Here is an 18016-nt window from a genome sequence, read left to right as displayed (position 1 = left end):
GTGGGGCCGTGAGAGGCATACTCAAGGACTTCAACTCCCAGCATGCCTCGCAGCGTGCATCTTCGCCAATCATGTCCCTCGCAGGCTCCGGTCCGCTCTACCTCCTGGCCAATCAGCGTGCTAGCTGTGCCCTCGTGCAGGAAGCGGCGGGGGCGGCTACGCCTGCGCAGAGGGAGCTATTGGGGAGCAGAGCGGCTTGTTCCAAGATGGCGGAGCGCGGCTACAGCTTCTCCCTCACTACGTTCAGGTGCTCTTGGGGCAGAGGCCTGTGGGCCTGGGTTTTCGGCGGACAGGCTGGAGGGGCAAAGGGTGGGACGGCGCACAGCCTAGGCGGAGCGGCCTTCCGGCGGCGGGGCAGGACGGAGTGGGGACTTTGCAGAGTCATCGCGTCCCCGGCGGGTCCGGGCCTGCGAGCGCTGCGGGGCGGCGGTGGCCGGACCTGGGCAGAAGGGGTGGGCGTGGGGGAAGCGACGGGGGTCAGGCGGCTTCGCCTTCGGAAGCAGAGAACTGCCGGGAGCACCGGGCCAGTCGCCACCTCTGTGCTCTTTCGGTGCCATGAGTCAAGTCACTCTGGGGCCACCCTGGGGTCTGTCTTGTCACGGGTAGCGCTTTATAGCGAGTGCTTGCGGGAACAGCTTGGGAAACTTAGGATCCACACAAACTTTTGGCTGAGTAGTGATTTTGTGACGCTGATATAACTGGAAATGCGTGATGATCGTTGAACTATGGTATTTTGAGAGCATGTTTCAGAACGAGCTTTGCAGATGTGGGAAGGGGAAGAAGCTATCAAATGAGTTTTATGTGGTGTGTTTCCCTTCATGCTGCACTTTGCAGGCCATGCTTTCCTAGCACTTCGTGTTGTGCGCAGCAGAAGTGCAGGATGGTTGCATGCACAGAATGAATGTGCTATTGGAGTGATAGCCATTAAAGTGGTGCTCTAATACCTATCCTGAAGATTAATCCACAGAAAAGGGAATTTTTTGTTTTTAATGAAGCTGTTTAGGTATCCTGAATTATAATATACATGTGCAAAAAGAAAAACTGTAAGAATTTCTCTACTGCTTTTGCTAAAGTGGCCGCTTAATGTTGGAGGAGAGTAATGCTGTGTAATTGCCAAGTAGGTTACTAAAGGCTTGTTGTAGTTAAGCAAATGAAGCAGTTCTCAATCTATAACTAGGAAGAGAATCATTGTATTGGATGGATGCAGCCAAATATACCTGCTTTACTCAGCTAGGTTGAACTCTTTATTAGCTCTTGGAAGTGGTTTCCTAATGAGGTTAGAAAGTTTTTGTACTGTACAGAATCACTGCTTGCTCTGAAATTTGAAGCCATTTGATTTTATGCTCACATGGAAGAAAATATAACTACTCTACACTTTCCCTCATTCACCTTTTCCTTATACTGAGAATTATTTATTTTAGTTTGTGCTTTTAACATGTTTTGCTAATGTTCTGCACATTTCAATTGCTGGTACAGAAAAATACTGTTCTGGTTTGTTGATATTTTGTAGTGGAGGAGCTGCAATTATGACTTTGTCACCTACATTTACTTCGTGTAGAAATAACTACATCAAGTGATTATTGCTTGCTTTGTGTTTTCTGACGCCTCTAAGCACTGAGTTACATAATTTTCTGTTCTTTATCTATTAGAACAGCTGTGTCTGAAAAACAGCCCAGAGAACAGATCCCATTTGCAAAATCATTTGTCCAGTGAGTGACCAGCTCTGCGTTGTCCACTTTCCCATGGACTGTGGGTGAATCCTTCCACCCACCCCCCATTCTGGATGAGTTACTGTGTCAGCTTGACACCTGCTGCTCTGTTCTGATAATTCTGTGTTCATTACCAGAGCAACGTGGATCATTAGAACAAAATGCAGGAATACCTGGGCGTGGAATGGAAGCTGCTTCTATCTGGTGCCATTGGCATGAGGTGTGCTTTTCACTCAAAAAGAGCAGCAGCGTTTTGCTCATACCTTGCAACCATGAACATCACTGCCTAGAAAACTTTTGAAAACCATGCATATAATGCCATTTCAGTTGAAAGTCATGACATGCTCACGAGAGTTTTCCCACTGAGTGGAAAACTTGTTTTAAATGGTGTGAAGTTGGAGAATGGACTTGTTCCCCTTCTACTTGCATCCCAGTCACTTTTTGCTGTCCAAAATGCATTAGTTTTTGCCAGAGCTGTAGGCAGGTGCTGTGTGAGTGTCCCAGTAGCACTGTGCAGCAGTGAGTTTTGTGCTGAACTGGCCCAGTTCTTTTAGCAGCTGGTGTGAATCTTCAGACTGGTGAGGTTTTTTTTAAATTCTGGTTAGAATATGCTGATCCTAGGTTTAAAAAGGAAGTTATTGTCCGATTGCTGTGGGAAAGATTCAAGCACATCAGAATTACGTTAGGCTTACTTTTGCATTTTACTTTTCAGTCCTTCTGGAAAACTTGTTCAGATTGAATATGCTTTGGCTGCAGTGGCTGCAGGAGCTCCATCGGTTGGAATTAAAGGTATGTTCAGAACATACCTGGTGAACTATTCAGGATTCTAAGTATCATTTGAGATACCTAAAGTAGTTTGGACTCTGTAATGGATCTTTCTTTGTCTTGCCTTCCACTATGTACTTTTTCTTTCAGTAGATTTTTACATATTTAGTTTTGTATTTCCTTTTTTTTTTTTCTACAACTCCATAATTTTTATAAAGAAGGAAGGGAGCATAGAGCTTCATGCTAGGAAAAGAAAATTGCTTGGGTGATTTTGAAGACACTCAGGTGGTAGAAATAGACCTTCATTTTTGAGTGTTGCTGTCCCTTAAGTAAATAACTTCAGCTGTGTGCCCATTTATATAGAAATTACACATGAAGTTACTTTAACTGCTCAATTATTAATATGTTCTTCATTATATTTAGAATGGGATTATTTAAAATGAGAAACAATGTGCTGGATGGATTAATGAAAATATCTCTGTTTAATGTGATTGCAAACTTGGGTTTTTAAAAAAGGGAGGAGCTAAATTCTTTGCAGTCTGATAAACTTGTTCTGTGTTTTGACTGCTCTCCATAATTTTAATATAATATATATCAAAAAAATTTGTTTTTTCTAGCTGCAAATGGAGTGGTGTTGGCAACTGAGAAGAAGCAGAAGTCGATTCTTTATGATGAAAGGAGTGTCCATAAAGTAGAACCAATTACCAAACATATAGGTTTAGTGTACAGTGGTATGGGTCCAGATTACAGGTATGAAAAGATTTTTATTTGGTTGCCATTTAGATGCGTTTTCATACAAGAAATGTAGGAAACAGAAACAGATAGCAGTTGGCTGTTTCTTTCTAAGTGTACAGAATCTTATATTGTGTTACACTGTATATGAAGTTCACTTTAAGTTTTTTTTAATATATTCAATGCCTTGTCAAATAACATTATATCTAAAGAATTAGTAGGGAATGAACAGCACTGTAATTCAACCGTAGTTTCAGTTTTAAGTGTTTCAGAGGTTACTTGATGCAGATAACTCAGGACAGTCTGTGTTTTCTTACATTGGTGTTATGCCAGGTGTATAATTCCTTATCATAGTATTTATTATGAGTTTTCAGTTCTAGTTGTAACAACTAGTTGAAATTTCTTTGACATACTGATTTTGGTGTGGTGTTTTGGTTTTTTGTTTGTGTTTTTCTGTTTGTTTTAGAGTACTTGTGCACAGAGCTCGGAAGCTGGCCCAGCAGTATTTCTTGGTTTATCATGAGCCCATTCCAACAGCTCAGCTAGTACAGAGAATTGCTTCTGTGATGCAGGAATACACGCAATCTGGGTATGTGGTTTTCTAAATTTCGAGAAAGATTATGTTGTTTAAATGTAAGGAATAACAGCTACCTGGTGGTAGAATTCTCGGTGTCAGAAAGGCTATTAGTTTTTGAATGGAGAATGCCCACAGAAATGGGTCAGCAGTAGGAGCACTGACTGTCAGTGGGTGAGATCAGGTCTTCAGATGTTGCAAACAAGTATGTCAGACAAGGCAGCATACTTTTGGTTTTGTATTGTTGGTTGCCTAGTCGATCCTGATCACAGCTCTGGGCTGGCAGGAAACATTTCGGGGAAGGCTAACACATACAAAATAATTTAGTCGCCGTTGGTTTCCACTGAATAAATTTCGCTTATCAACTGTGATTTTTCTTTTTTTTTTTTTTTTTTTCCTTTCCTCCTGTAGTGGTGTTCGTCCATTTGGTGTATCACTGCTAATATGTGGCTGGAATGAAGGGCGGCCCTATTTGTTTCAGTCAGATCCATCTGTAAGTATCTTATGTTTGTGAATTCTGCTGCTTTTCTAAAACATCCAAAAGTTTGTGCACTCATGAAATACTTTCAATGGTGAGAAGAAGAAGGCAGAGCTAGAACAAAAGATCCCTTAAGGTAACTTCAGAAGACAGAATGAGTCAATTACAATAGGTGCTTGCAGCAAGCCTGGATCATTTTGTGCTTACCTGCTCCTGTACTGCTTGAGGGATGGCAGCTGTTTTTGAGGGAGATGATCATCCTTTTTCATGCCTTCCCACCTCATTGGTTGTGCCAGCAAGAGTGGCATTCTGCAACAAGTACCATGAAAAGAAAAATGACTGCTTATCCTGCTGAAATAGTTATTTCCTAAACTGGATGGGAGTTAGGCCAAAATCTCATTCATTGTGACATGTAAGGCATGTGCTTTAGTATTTAATGACAGTGGTTAACTTAAGTGAGTTTGTTTGCCATGTTCGCACTGCACCTCTGAAAAACTGCCATTTGATGCATGTGAGAGTTATAACACTTCAAACAGAAAGTGCGGTCACTGTAGTGACCATTGATAAGCTTCAGAAATTTGAATTCTAAAACTACCTGATGCTCAAAGGTAAAAAGCACAGATGCCTTGTGTAAGACAGCTTGATTGAAGTGTGGAACTGCTGATGGTCTTCATGCCAGAGGAAAGAATAGAAGTGACGGCTAAATATCCTCTTAGTAGCTAAGATAAATCAGATGGCTGGTTTGCAACAAGTTGCTTACATTACATGATCTGAAAAAAGAAGAATACATGGAGTGATCCTCAGGCAAGATCTCACTGTATTCATTTTCAAGGGCAAACATACCATTTCTGTTTAGGGAATCCCAAATCAAGACTATGCTAAGGACTTACTAAATTCATCTTTCAAAGTAGTGAGAGGTGAGGCCCCATACGGATGTTTTGTATATTTCCACAGCATATGTTTCCATACCAAGTTAGTCTGAATGTGATCCAAAATAATCTCCTATATTCTCAGGACATTCAGTATTTTCATAATTGCTTGTGTACTTTTTACTAGGTAATTTAATACATAATGTTTGACTAAGTTACACAAAACATTTCAATAGATTGTTGCTTTTACAGGGAGCTTACTTTGCGTGGAAAGCAACAGCAATGGGAAAAAATTATGTCAATGGGAAAACATTCCTTGAGAAAAGGTAATGTATTTGATACCTGTCTTACATGGAACCAGAACAAACAGATTATCCTTTAAGACAGCCAGATAAAAAATGCATGCTTTTAGATGAGCAGAACAAAGTTTTAAAATACTTAAAATATGATGCTTCCAGTTTACTTATTTATACATGTACAGGAAATTTGCTTTATTTAAACTCCAGATTTTGTGTTTATGGAGAATTATTTCAGTGCAATAAAGATTTATATTCAGTGTATTTGCAGAAATCTTGTTCTGTACTGTGTCACTAGGAAAAGTAGTGAAATACTTTGTTGTTGTTGTTGTTGTTACAAATAATTACATTTGTGATATTAACAGTCAAAGTTCAAATAATATTTGCATGAGAAGTAGGAAGATTTTAGTAGTGTTCGGGTTTTTAGAGACTCTAGGATTATTAGGATTTTGAAAGGTCTTTGTCCCATGCTGAAATACATGAACTTCTGTTTACAGATACAATGAAGATTTGGAGCTTGAAGATGCCATTCACACAGCTATCTTAACACTAAAGGTTAACAAAATTTTTAATAAATGAGTTTCTTCCTGTTTTGACATCATTGATACGATGAATCAAACTGTGCTTTCTTTAATAGGAGAGCTTTGAAGGGCAGATGACAGAAGACAACATTGAAGTTGGCATCTGTAATGAAGCTGGTTTTAGGAGGCTCACTCCAACTGAGGTTAAGGACTACCTGGCTGCAATAGCCTAGTAGAAAGTGAGCAAGACTGTGTGATACACACAAAGGTCTTTTTAATTTTGGCTACTTCAATGTTTTTGTTTGCAGTTTTTGCATACTTATTTCTACATGGTTTGTCTGAGAGATTTTTTAAATATCATGCAACAGTCCTAATATTGTAATACATGGAATCTTATTACAGATAATTCTTTCCCGTGGTACATGAAATCTTTGTACGCAAAATACTGTACAAAATGTAAAGTTACAATGACAGCTTGGAAAAGGCTAAAGAATAAAATTTGAAGGCCACTGTTTTGGGGGAAGGTGTGTGTGTGTGTGTCTTTTTAATCATAGCTTGTGTATCTGCATAAAGCTGAGATTTCAGTATCTTTACTGTTGAGGAAAGAGTTTTCCACATACATATCAGCCATGATGAACTCACATTAGACCTTCTTTTGGATAACTTAAATTTTGAGTGGATGGGATAATTTTTTCACTTTGGAATGTTGTTTAAATTTTAAGTAACTTCCAAAAATGGTTTTATCTGGTGTAAAAGATCATGTACTTCCACAAAGAAAAAGAACAGTCTTCCATTTTGGGTGTGAACTTGAGCATCTCAGTTCTGACCCTCTTGCTCTTTGTGTCTCAATAACTTGTTTTCTATTACTTGGGTTATTTTTGTGTCCCTAGAAATTGCACTTTTTCAACCCTGAAATATTGCTAGAAATAATGGAAGTAATATCTTACTGAAAACTAAAGGCCTTTATCACCATCAATAAAAATCAATAGGATTTACAAAGCAAAATGAGAATATGTGCTTACTTTATCCCTTGCATTGCACTAATGTATTTTCCAACTTGCAAGAGAACTCTAAAGGTGCGGTAATGAAAAGAGCACTTAATTTATGCCTCACAACTTTCACAGGTGCAGAAGTAGATGTTTGAATATTACTGTGTGTGAGTGTATGTATTGACATATTTGTTACATGTGTAGAGTCATTCAGGCTACAGAGAAACACAACATTTACTGCAAAAGAAACAGAATAAGTATGTTCTTTTTTTCAGTAGAAATAATCTGGACTGCAGCCATTTAAGTTACTGTTTGCAGATTTTATTTTTTTAAAGCAGTCTGACTGTTAAAATGTCCATAATGAACTGGAAGCGATAGCTGGATCACTGTGCTTGTAGATAGGGCTAAGCAAGTATGGGAGCAGCCTGACAGGTTACATGTCAGCCAGTTATAACTAACAAAGAAAATACAAAGTATGAGTTAGTCTGCAGAAAGTAGTGTGCCAGCCAATTGTTCTGTTCTTTCCAATGTCTGTCTTCTAATGTTTTATGTTATCGTTAGGTAAATAAGAATTTCGGAAGCATGCCATAAATGAAGTTTTATTTCCTAATGTCAGAAATAAAAGCTGTGTCCAAACAGTTCAGTAAGATTTATTCCAGATCACTTTTTGAGTATTTTACTCTGAAAAGCAATCCATACTCTGATTCTTCTTCTAGAGAAAATGAACAACTAGGAACTGAAACTGGAGACTTTGGCTTTATACTGCTATGTCTTCAATTTAGAATATTTATAAATATTCAGGTTTCTTAAAGAAGACTCCTTTGAATATTTATATACCATTATGAAAGAATGCAGGTAGGCACTTCAGAAAATGGTCAGCATGAATTGCAATAGCTTAATTGCCTCCTCTATTAGAAACAGTTGGTTAGCAAAGAACACCCCTATGAAGGGTAGTTGAAACCAAAGCAAGTTTCAAATAAATTATGCTATCTCACTCCCCAGATTATAACAATGAGGCAAACAGAAAAACGTTTCAAGGTTTGGGGGATGTGGTTTGGTTTTATTTGTTTGGTTTTAGTAATTGAACAACTTCCATCTGTAGTATTAGTTTTACAGGTGGTGAAGGGAGGTGAAAAAAACAGTATCTTCTTCCTTTTTCTTTGGTTTAATAAATGTAGTAACTGTTCTGCACATTGTACAGAAACTATTGTGCTGTCCTTCAGATACCTGATAATTGGTATAAATGTCAAGGGGGTTTTGCCCTCTTCCCCCTGCCCTGTTAGGAAGATAAGACAACCACTACCACATGGTGTGTACTTCAGAAGTGGTGCCGGTTTTACTTCATGTTGTTACAGACCAACATTGTAAATGGGTGGCAACATAAAGTTAGTACATTTGTCAGATATTCTGAATGGCCCCTTGTGCCAAGTTAGTGCTTTTATGAATATAAACTGTTTGAATTAGTAAAGTGATGTGTGGTTTGATTATTATTAAATGGTGGCACCTTTTGAGAACAAAGAGAAGTGTGCCTTAGGATGAGAATGCTGTCACTAGGCTGTCAAAGCACCATATATTAGTATATGGTCTTTTATGATAAAAAAGCTTCAAAATTACAATCAGTTGCAACTTCCCTCTCAGAATGCTTTCCTCAGGCTGATTCTGTGAAGAATGTGTCATTGTTTATCTGGTAATATTTAATCGCTCCATGCCTTGTGTGAAGTGAAAAGGGGAGGTCTATACCATAGCCTAATGATTTATTGTCAGTTATTCACTTTGAGCCACCAAGTTGGTAGTTAGACGGGTTTTACACCGTTAAGAACTGAGTCCTGAAGCTCCCTTGATACACCTAAGCCCTACAGAAAATCAAATGCCATAGGACTTGGAGTAATTTTGAAAGAATATGCATAATATTTTGAACTCGGGCTTTATTTGCAGTATTAGATAATTTCCTTAGGGGTAGGCAGATAGACCTTGATATTACGCTGTTCTAATGGGGAAGGTGATCTGGAGTGTGGGTTTTGTTTTGTTTTAACTGCTTACTCCTACACTGAAGCAAATCATTGCCATACTCAAATGACTGCATGTCTAGAATAGTATCTAAACTTATCTAGTATTTAAAGAGAACCTTTAAACTACAGGGAGCTAATTTGCATCTTTTTCCATTCTAAATCCCTGGAATTGAAGAAGAAGTAACTTGAATTTGGGGATGTATTATTCAAATCACTTCAGGAGTGAGAAATACTAGTGCAATGGAGTAGCAAATTATATGGTGGTTGTGGTCATTTTCAAAAAGTGCAATTAAGTTTTTTTACCTAATTAGCTTTGTTTATATTTTTAAAACAACTCACTGCATAAAGTGAGGTCAAGGGGGAATAAAGTGGACAAACACTGTTCATTTGTGAGAAATGACAGATTATAAACTTGATTACTCAAGCTGACCATGAAGTATGATTTTGCTTCATTTATCCTGTTCCTAATACAGTCACCTGAAAGAAGAGATGCTGGTCACTTGAAGTAGGTAATGTTCTTTGGTTTACATGTCCTGGAAGATGATCTACTATCTGCTCTAGAGAACCTGGGATATTGTGACACCAACAAGAACCCAGAATTTCCTTGGGCTTTATTTAACTGGTAGGATCAGTACCTAGGAAAGTAGGGTCCTTCTACGTGCTGTGAGGCTATTACTTGAAGTAGCTTTCAATGTGATAGAGGATATAGGCATAGTAAGGCCTTTACAACTCACTTGGCTTTGTAGCACCTTGTGAAATTGAGGTGAGTTGAACCTGAGTGGACACCAGGCGCCCACCAAAGCTGCTCTGTCACTCCCCTCCTCACCTGGACAGGGGAGAGAAAATATAGAGTGGGTTGAGATAAGCACAGGGAGAGATCACTCACCAATTGCTGTCACAGGCAAAACAGAAATTAAATTTATTACCAATCAAATCAGGATAATGAGAAACAAAACAAAATCTTAAACACCTTTCCCTCACCCTTCCCTTCCTTCCGGGATTAACTATACTCCTGATATTTCTGCTTTCTACTGCTGTGTGATGCAGGGGGACAGGGAATGGGGGTTGTGGTCAGTTCATCACTCGTCTCTGCTGCTCCTTCCTCCTCAGGGGAGGACTCCTCACTCTCTTTCCAGCATGGGGTCCCTCCCCTGAGAGACAGTTCACCATTAACTTCTCCAGCACAAGTCTTTCTTCCCATGGGCTGCTGTTCTTCATGAACTACACAGGTTCTGCCAGGAGCCTCCTCCAGCGTGGGCTTCCCACAGGGTGACAGCCTCCTTTGGGCATCCACATATTCCAGCATGGGGTCTTCCACAGGCTGCAGGTGGATCTCTGCTCCACCATGGACCTCCATGGGATGCATGAGGACAGCCAGCCTCACTGTGTGCTGCCAGGGAACCTCTGCTCTGGCACCTGAAGCACCTTCTCCCTCTCCTTCTTCACTGACCTCAGTGCCTGCAGGGTTGTTTCTCACACACATTGACACTCCTCTCTTCTGACTGCTGCTAGTGTTGCACATTTCCCTACCGCCCCTCATCTTAACTGTGTTATCCCAGAGGTGCAACCACCACCACTGATGGGCTCAGCCTCAGCCAGGTGTAGGTCCATCTTGGAACCATCTGGCATGGGCTCTATCAGACATGGGGGAAGCTTCTAGCAGCTTCTCACATAAGCCACCCCTGTAGCCCTCCCTGCTACCAAAACCTTTCCACACAAACTCAGTAGAGAAATCATTTAGACTAGCAGAACTATTATTTGCTGTAGGAACCAGCAATTAATTTCATCACCAGTAGCAGGTGCAGAGATGGCAAATCTCTCTTACACTGCTAACAAGTATTGCAGCAGCCTGGAAGGAGGCTGGAAGCTATGGGTATGTCTGCTCTGAATATGCCTGGGTAGTGCTTGGAAACAGGCAGCAACTCTGGGCAAGCAGAGGGCACTTATATTGGGCACCAAGTACTTTAACAAGGTTCCTTTTTATTACCTGCACTTCACGGACCAAACATCCACTGAGCCGTGGCAGCTGCTGCTACTCCGAGGTTCAAGCCCACAACTGGCTTGTCTCTGGCCTTTCTGGCCTAATGCAATGTCATTGCTACTTTAAAGGCTTTCGGGCATAAAATAAATATTTATTTGGGGACCGCCTTGGCTCTAACTCAGGCGCGCCACGGATGAGAGCCAGCCCGTCGGGGTGGGGGGGGCTGAGGCGGGAGCGGCGGCTGTCCCCGCCCGGTGACCCCGGGGGAGGTGCTGGGCCGGGCCGAGCCACGCCACGCCACGCCGGCCCGGGCTGCCTCCTGCTGCCGCTGCCCTGGGCTAACGCTGCTGCCGCTGGGCTGTGAGTATGGGCTGCGAGTATGGGCTGCGGGCAGCGGGGGAAGGCGGCAGCGGGGGAGCGCCCACTGAGGCGGGCCCGGGGGCGGTGAGGCGGGCCCGGGCCTGGCGCACCCCGAGAGTGACTGGGGTGCAGGGACCCAAGTACCGCGGCAACCTGAGCCCCGGAGCTGCCGGGGAAAGTATGGCAGCTAAAGACGACGGAAGGAGTGGCGGCCGGGGCTCCGCGTCCGCCGCCGTCGAGAGGGGCTTGGGGGCAAGCGCTGACGGCACCCTGCCCTCACCCAACGTGGCGCAGCGACCTCCCCGGCGTCGCTCTCACGTGATCCCGAAGCAGCGCTAAGGTGGCGGCGGCGGGCGGCAGAGGTGGCTCTTTCCGCCGCTCCCCGCCGAGGAAAGATGCGGGTCCTGGGCGGTAGGGAGGGGGCTAGAGTGGCGCCGGTGTGTGGCTGCTGAGGAGCGGAGGGCTGTGGGGCTGACCCTAAAGGACTCCTTCTAATGGCGGATGTGGGGACGGTGTCCCTGGCGGGGCCGGCTGCGCATGCGCGGCGCGCTGAGGCGGGGCTGAGCGGGACCGTGTGGCGGCAGGAGCTGGGTGAAGGGGTTAATTTTTTTCCTCACATCGTTTTTAAGGAGTAGTTCTCCTGAGGTCTTGCGGTTGGTAGTGAGGCTGCCTGTTACTCGTCGGTTTTGTGCTGACAGAGCATCTGGGTTTGTGGGCGTGCTCTCACTGGAAAACTTGAAATAAGCTTGGTCTCAAGGCCTATGAAAAGGTTGTGATGGGAGGTGCCCAAGTAGATTTACTTATTGCTTTGCATGTAAGAATAAACTTGAGACTCGTTTTCAGCTGAAGCTGCGCTTGTCTTGCCCAGCAGTACCAGTTTGGTTCAACATGCAGCTTAGGTAAGAATTACAGGAGCATGTGTTTCTACTTGGGAGTCAAAATGGATTAATTTCACTATTCGTAGTTGCTCTTTGCTGTGTGTCATAAAAATGGTATTGTTTGCCGTGGTATTGAATCCTACAGTTTTTGAAGCCAGCCCACATTCAGCTAAGTTATTCCAAACAGATTTTCCTCAGGAAGACATGCTAAAGCAATATGGATGTGAAGGAATAGACTTGCTGGATACAACGAAGTAAATCTTTAGTAGAACTAGAAAACATGGAGATCTCCAGATCCTCCTGGATCTAGAATTGCAAATTGTCTGTCTTGATGCTGTGTAGTGTTGAAACTTTGTTGGGGGTTGTTAGGGGCTCATGTGCAGTATAAGTTGGAAGCTGGAGAGGACAGAGCTGTGCTACCCGTAGTTTTAAAATATAATGGGCTGCTTCTGTGCTGTGTTTAAATATTTACTGGGAGCCAGACTTGTTAATTTTTATGTATGTCTCTAAGCGTGGTGGGTGGCTTTTATGTTTTAATGGTAACTCTAGTGAGAGGGAGAGGCAAGATTTGCTTGTAGTATTAACGGGATTTCTGATTTTGCTCAGGATGACAACTTTTGCAAATGAGCTGTGAGAGTTGAGATGTCTCTAAGTGACCAGCCCAGTAAAGAGCTCACATGTCGGGGGTGGGGTGGGGAGGGAAGGCAGAAACCACAACTTGTAAGGTGTGTGTAGAGACTTGAATGCTGCTCTTCTCCCTTGCTGAGAACTGAGATCTTTCGGGCTGTAGGCTGGATCCCCAGAGGTGAAGGAAAGGAATTGAACTCTTCAGTGGAACTTGTGCTGAGGTTCCTGATGCTTATACTTCACAATATTGGTAGTGGTTGCATTAAATCTATTACAAAACTCCAGTGTATACTGTTCCAAAGACCTCTTTCTGACTGTCTTTATTTTTGACCATGCCATAACAATCTTCTCTCTTGCTTTTACTTGATAGGAATAATGTTTCCAACATGTCTGAGCAATCTCTGCTTTGTGAAAGAATTGCTGTTGCCAAAGAATTGATCAAGAGAGCGGAAGCCCTTTCCAAGTCCCAGAAAAGGAAAATAGAAGGTGGGGCAAAACTGTGTGGCAAACTGAAGGCTGAGCTAAACTTCTTACACAAGGTCGAGGCAGGGAAGGTGGCTGTTAAAGAATCCCATCTGCAGAGTACAAACCTTACTCATCTCCAAGCCATTATTCAGTCAGCGGAGAACCTGGAGGATGTTGTCAGTGTCCTCCACGTCTTTGCTTATGAGGACAGGTTTGGAGACAAACAGACGCTGGTGGTAGATGTTGTCGCCAATGGAGGTCACACGTGGGTGAAGGCCATTGGTCGGAAGGCTGAGGCCCTGCATAACATCTGGCTGGGGAGAGGCCAGTATGGTGACAAAAGTGTTATCGAGCAGGCTGAGGACTTCCTGCAAGCAAGCCGTCAGCAGCCAGTGGAGTACAGCAATCCCCACATAATCTTTGCGTTCTACAACGGCGTGTCCAGTCCTGTGGCAGAGAGACTCACGGAGATGGGAATATCTGTACGAGGGGACATCGTTGCTGTGAACTTACTGGCAGAGCCATCTACTGAAAACCAGCACCTTAATGCCAGTGAATCAGATGAAGAAGGCCCTGAACTCCTGCAGGTGACCAGAGTAGACCGGGAGAATTTAGTGGCCAGCATTGCTTTTCCCACGCAGATCAAAGTAAATGTGTGCAATAGAGTTAACTTGGACATCACTACCTTAATAACTTATGTCTCTGCTCTGAGCTATGGTGGCTGCTACTTCATCTTCAAAGAAAAAGTGCTAACAGAGCAAGCGGCTCAAGAAAGGAGGGAGAGAGTCCTGCCTCAGCTGGAGGAGTTCATGGAGGGGAAAGAGCTCTTTGCCTGTGAATCTGCTGTCAGAGATTTTCAGTCCATCTTGGAAACGCTGGGAGGACCTGGGGAGAAAGAACGAGCTGCGTTGCTTGTTAAAAGAATTAATGTGGTGCCAGATCAGCCATCTGACCGTGCCTTAGGACTAGTGGCTAGTTCAAAAATCAATAGCCGTTCTCTTACCATTTTTGGTACAGGAGACACTTTAAAAGCCATCACCATGACAGCTAATAGTGGTTTTGTGAGGGCAGCGGCTAACCAGGGCGTCAAGTTCAGTGTTTTTGTCCATCAGCCACGAGCATTGACAGAAAGCAAAGAACCTCTTGCCACACCTTTACCAAAGAGCTGCCCACCTGATGATGGACTATAAGTCGTTAAATGAGTTAGTCAATGAAATATTGCAGGTGCTGCTGCAGTGGAGGCATGTGGAGAAACTGAAGAATCATAATGATACATTTTTGGGCGTGTATCAGTGGAAACAGCAGCTGTGGCAGTAGAAGCTTCCCCAAGGGATTGGCAATATCTTTACTCAATTCTTGCTTTTTTTTTTTTTTTTTGTTGAGCTGACCATTAATTTATTCAGTAAGGTAATAAGATTTCAGTGAAAATTTTTAACTGGCTTACAGTGTATTGATTGTATCCATCCATTAAAAAGTTCAGTTAATGCACAGTTGCAGTTGTACCTTTATGATTTTTGTCTTCTTCAGAGGGATTCAATTTGGCACTGTAGGATAGACTTGAGACTTGACTTCTATGGAGCTTGAATCTTTCTTTCACCTATCCTATAAAACTGATTTTTTTGTTGATTCAAAGGTACCTTGTGTAGAGACCTGTGCCTTTTTGGGTGTATGTGGTTTCCTGAGGACATGACTGGTAGCCATGAATAGAAACCAACTTAAGCCTTCCTTCTTTTACTGAAAGGAACCTCTGTATGTTACACCATGTTAGACTGAATTGGGCAATGGCTTTAAAATTACCAGAAAAATCAGTTGAAATTGCAGTTTATTGGCATTAATATGTTGTGACTCTTGGGCCAAACTGGACAATCGGTAGCAGACCAAGGAAGCAAATCTGCTTACCTTTTGCCTTAGCCGAAGCGCGAAGTCTTGCTGGGTGCAAAACCCAGCCTGAGGCTTTGGATAACAGAATTCTCCTAAAGAGAGACAGCACCCACGTAATTTTTGACACCAGTGAGCTCTCTGCAGAGGATTCACAGTGAACTTGCATTTGGCTTTGTTGCTTGTGGATTACCAGAAACAAAGCCTCCCTGAGATCCTAGAGCATTGGCATGGTGGAGGAAGAGGTTTGTGGGGTATGTTGTTAATTGCTACTTTGCTCTATAGCAGAGAGAAGCTTTTTCACTAGTGTCATTATTGCTGATTTTACTCAGTGTAGAAAAATCAACAGGGTTTTTGTGTTGTTTCATTTTTCAGGATAGTTGCTGTTTTACAAGTCTTTCTAATGTTTTTCTGTATGCTGCAATGACAGCATTTGCTGTTTGATATTAATTTGCATCAGGTTCCTAGTGGAAAATTTTGAGATGTCAGAGTGAACCTCTTGGCCCTGAGCTGTACATTTTATCTGGTCAGTGAAAGAGACACCCACTAAATATTTTATAGGCTGTTGTTCAACAAGATAGTGTTATTATGCAGCTTATAGGTTGGAAAAAGAATATTCCCTTGCTGCTTTCCACTCTGCTATAAACTTCTTCCTACAGTTCAAAGTAGCTGCAGTGCTGCCCTTAGCTGTAGTGTCTATCTGTTCTGTTTCCAACAGTCTGCTCTACTCCAACACTAGCGTAAAGATGCTGGCATGCCAGCAGAACCACTCTGCATCCCTTTTCCACCTGAATATGCTTAACCTCGAGGAGCAAAAATGTGCTTTTTTGCTCTACTCTGTTCTTGCTCTGCATGTGGAGTAACCTGTTAGGAGTTGTCACCGCTATCCACATGCTGTATATATTTACCTGTTACTTTCAACAATGTGGAGGGCAGCTTGTTCTTCACCTGCCCCTCATTTCTGCTGGTCACTGGGGTAGCTCATGGGGTTAAGATGGGTAGAAATGGCTTTTGGTTTTTGCTATTTCAGCATCCAGTCTTTCACCTGCCAGTTTCACAGATCTCCCTTAGTGAGTTGTTCTAACAAAACACCCTGTCTGATGTTGTGTAACAAAACCTTATGGCAGGGTACATCCCCCACAGTATCTATTAATTTTCCTGGAAGTTCTTCTGAAGGGAGGACCAGCTCAGTGAAACAATGTAAATAATGTGTTGGCTGTGCTGCAGAAATGCAAGTCTACCTCTAGTTAACAGCACAAGCTTCTCTGTACAGGAGCTTAGGGAGACAGTGCTTTACCATGGTATGATGGATTTACCACAGCACAACCATGCGTTTGTGAAATGTTACAGTGCTGTCAATGGCTGGAAGGAAAGGTGCCTTTCTGCCATGAGAACTCTTACTCCGCCTGCCTGTGTGATGTCTTTCTTCTGCAGTAGATGTGGGAATAGAGGTGGGAGAGGCTGGCTGTGGAGAATAAGAACTGCCTGTCTCAAAACTGGCTTTCTGTTTGGTGTAAGAAGTCTTGAAAGAAGGTCCAAGAAGCCTTCTAGTGAATAATCTACGAACAAACAACCTGCAAGAGATTATTTTTGTTTGCAACTCAGAGCTTTACAAACTGGACTCCCAACAGACAGCTTAGTATTTATCAGTAATTTGTTTCACAATATTACAGGATATACTTAAAGTGCATGTTAATGGTGCACTTTTGCATGATAATTAATGATGGCCTTTTAAGAACTAATCCTTTGTATTGTTTACGTTACTTTTAATTTTCTTGCAGCCTTTCTACCCTGATGAGGGGGTTGAATGAGTAAATGGGAGAGAGGTGTTTCATTCCACTTCTTGCTGTGACTCAAATAAGTGGATTTCCATCATTTTCCTTGTTGTATCCCATTCAACACTCTTGAACATCCTCTTCGGCACCTTCTGAAGGGGTCTCCCCAAACCCACAGATGTGAGGGCAGTGGCCTGCAATCTTATGTGATAGGTGGCCCAGAGACAGTAGTGAAAAGCAGGTGTCCCTTGTATTGCCTGGATTAGAAGAGGGTGAGCTCTGTTTGCTGTATTTATTTCTTTGTCCTCCTGCAGAGCTAGGTGGCTTGGTAGTTTTGTGTGAACACTAAAGGCAACTCTATTTAAAAGTTTATGTATCTGGAGCCCTCTTGTGGTGATTTTCTTCATTTACCAGTTGTTTTTACCCAACACAGGGTTTGTCACCAAATACATTTTCTTTCTCTTATCAATTTCTACCAATCATATGAGTGATATTTTAGGAATACAGTCTGTGTGCCACCATGCGCTTTGAGGGGTTTTTATTGTTATTTTGTGTGTCCCTGTTACGTGGTGCCACAAAAAGCTGGAAATGTGGATGTTCTACTTTTTTTTTTTAAAAGCTATTTTAGCTTCTGTGTGTTTTTGCCTTATTGGTCAAATGGAAGTGCGATGCTGGCAGACTGTAAGAATTGCTTTATGAGATGAAACCTGAACCTGCATGCTGGCTTGGAACCAAAATGTGTCTTGATTGTAATATTTGGTGGCTTTTGTATTGCCTTCCAAGAGATTGGTGATCCGCACATATAAACCAGTGTTCCGGTTTGGTGTGTTTAGAGAGCTTCTGCTTAATTTTACAAAAGGGGCATTAAACCTTGAACTTATTTATGACTTTATGAATTAGTAAGTTAGAAGACACCAAATTATATTTGAAATTAAATTGAAAAAGAAAATGGAAATCCAAGACTGCTTACCCTGTGTTCCAGTATCACACAACTGCTTTGTCTACACTAACTACACCGGGCACTCGGGGAGATAGACACATCTCACTTGCTGAAATGGATTTTTTGTTTTTTTTTTTTCCATGAAATTTGTCAGCATTAAGTTATTTGGC

The 18016-nt window shown here is 42.4% G+C and overlaps 2 protein-coding genes and 1 long non-coding RNA gene across 5 annotated transcripts; 2 read left to right on the top strand and 1 right to left on the bottom strand.

The window, feature by feature from the left end:
- The first annotated feature begins 141 nt into the window (after positions 1–141).
- On the top strand, positions 142–6467 carry PSMA2 (proteasome 20S subunit alpha 2). Its single transcript, XM_065832668.2, has 8 exons — positions 142–247; positions 2422–2498; positions 3092–3224; positions 3673–3795; positions 4192–4273; positions 5380–5453; positions 5921–5978; positions 6061–6467. Exons 1-8 carry the CDS (start codon positions 207–209, stop codon positions 6175–6177), a joined length of 705 nt encoding a protein of 234 aa, XP_065688740.1. The 5' UTR covers positions 142–206; the 3' UTR covers positions 6178–6467.
- Positions 4910–11252, bottom strand: LOC136098904 (uncharacterized). Its single transcript, XR_010651002.2, has 3 exons — positions 10930–11252; positions 9677–9768; positions 4910–5028 (listed from the first exon to the last, which is right to left on the bottom strand). It is a non-coding gene; the product is annotated as an uncharacterized lncRNA (long non-coding RNA).
- Positions 11170–17786, top strand: C2H7orf25 (chromosome 2 C7orf25 homolog). 3 transcript variants are annotated; one of them, XM_065831379.2, is made up of 2 exons: positions 11170–11283; positions 13159–17786. In XM_065831379.2, the coding sequence occupies exon 2, from the start codon at positions 13175–13177 to the stop codon at positions 14441–14443; it is 1269 nt and encodes a 422-aa protein (XP_065687451.1). In that variant the 5' UTR covers positions 11170–11283; positions 13159–13174; the 3' UTR covers positions 14444–17786. The 3 variants fall into 3 exon arrangements, with proteins under 3 accessions (XP_065687451.1, XP_065687449.1, XP_071660871.1); XM_065831377.2 differs by lacking the exon at positions 11170–11283 and adding an exon at positions 11717–12182; XM_071804770.1 differs by lacking the exon at positions 11170–11283 and adding an exon at positions 12871–13038.
- Positions 17787–18016: the final 230 nt, after the last annotated feature.

This window comes from Patagioenas fasciata, chromosome 2 (assembly GCF_037038585.1).
Source record: "Patagioenas fasciata isolate bPatFas1 chromosome 2, bPatFas1.hap1, whole genome shotgun sequence".
Lineage (NCBI taxonomy): Eukaryota > Metazoa > Chordata > Aves > Columbiformes > Columbidae > Patagioenas > Patagioenas fasciata.
Note: the sequence above shows the minus strand (reverse complement) of the source record. Positions and strands in the feature narration are given on the sequence as shown.

Excerpts from the sequence above, each read along its gene's own strand:
- PSMA2 (XM_065832668.2), top strand. The coding sequence starts at position 207 with ATGGCGGAGCGCGGCTACAGCTTCTCCCTCACTACGTTCAG. Across the intron at positions 3,225-3,672 it reads GGTATGGGTCCAGATTACAG|AGTACTTGTGCACAGAGCTC; the intron begins GTATGAAAAGAT and ends TGTTTGTTTTAG. Across the intron at positions 4,274-5,379 it reads TGTTTCAGTCAGATCCATCT|GGAGCTTACTTTGCGTGGAA; the intron begins GTAAGTATCTTA and ends TTGCTTTTACAG.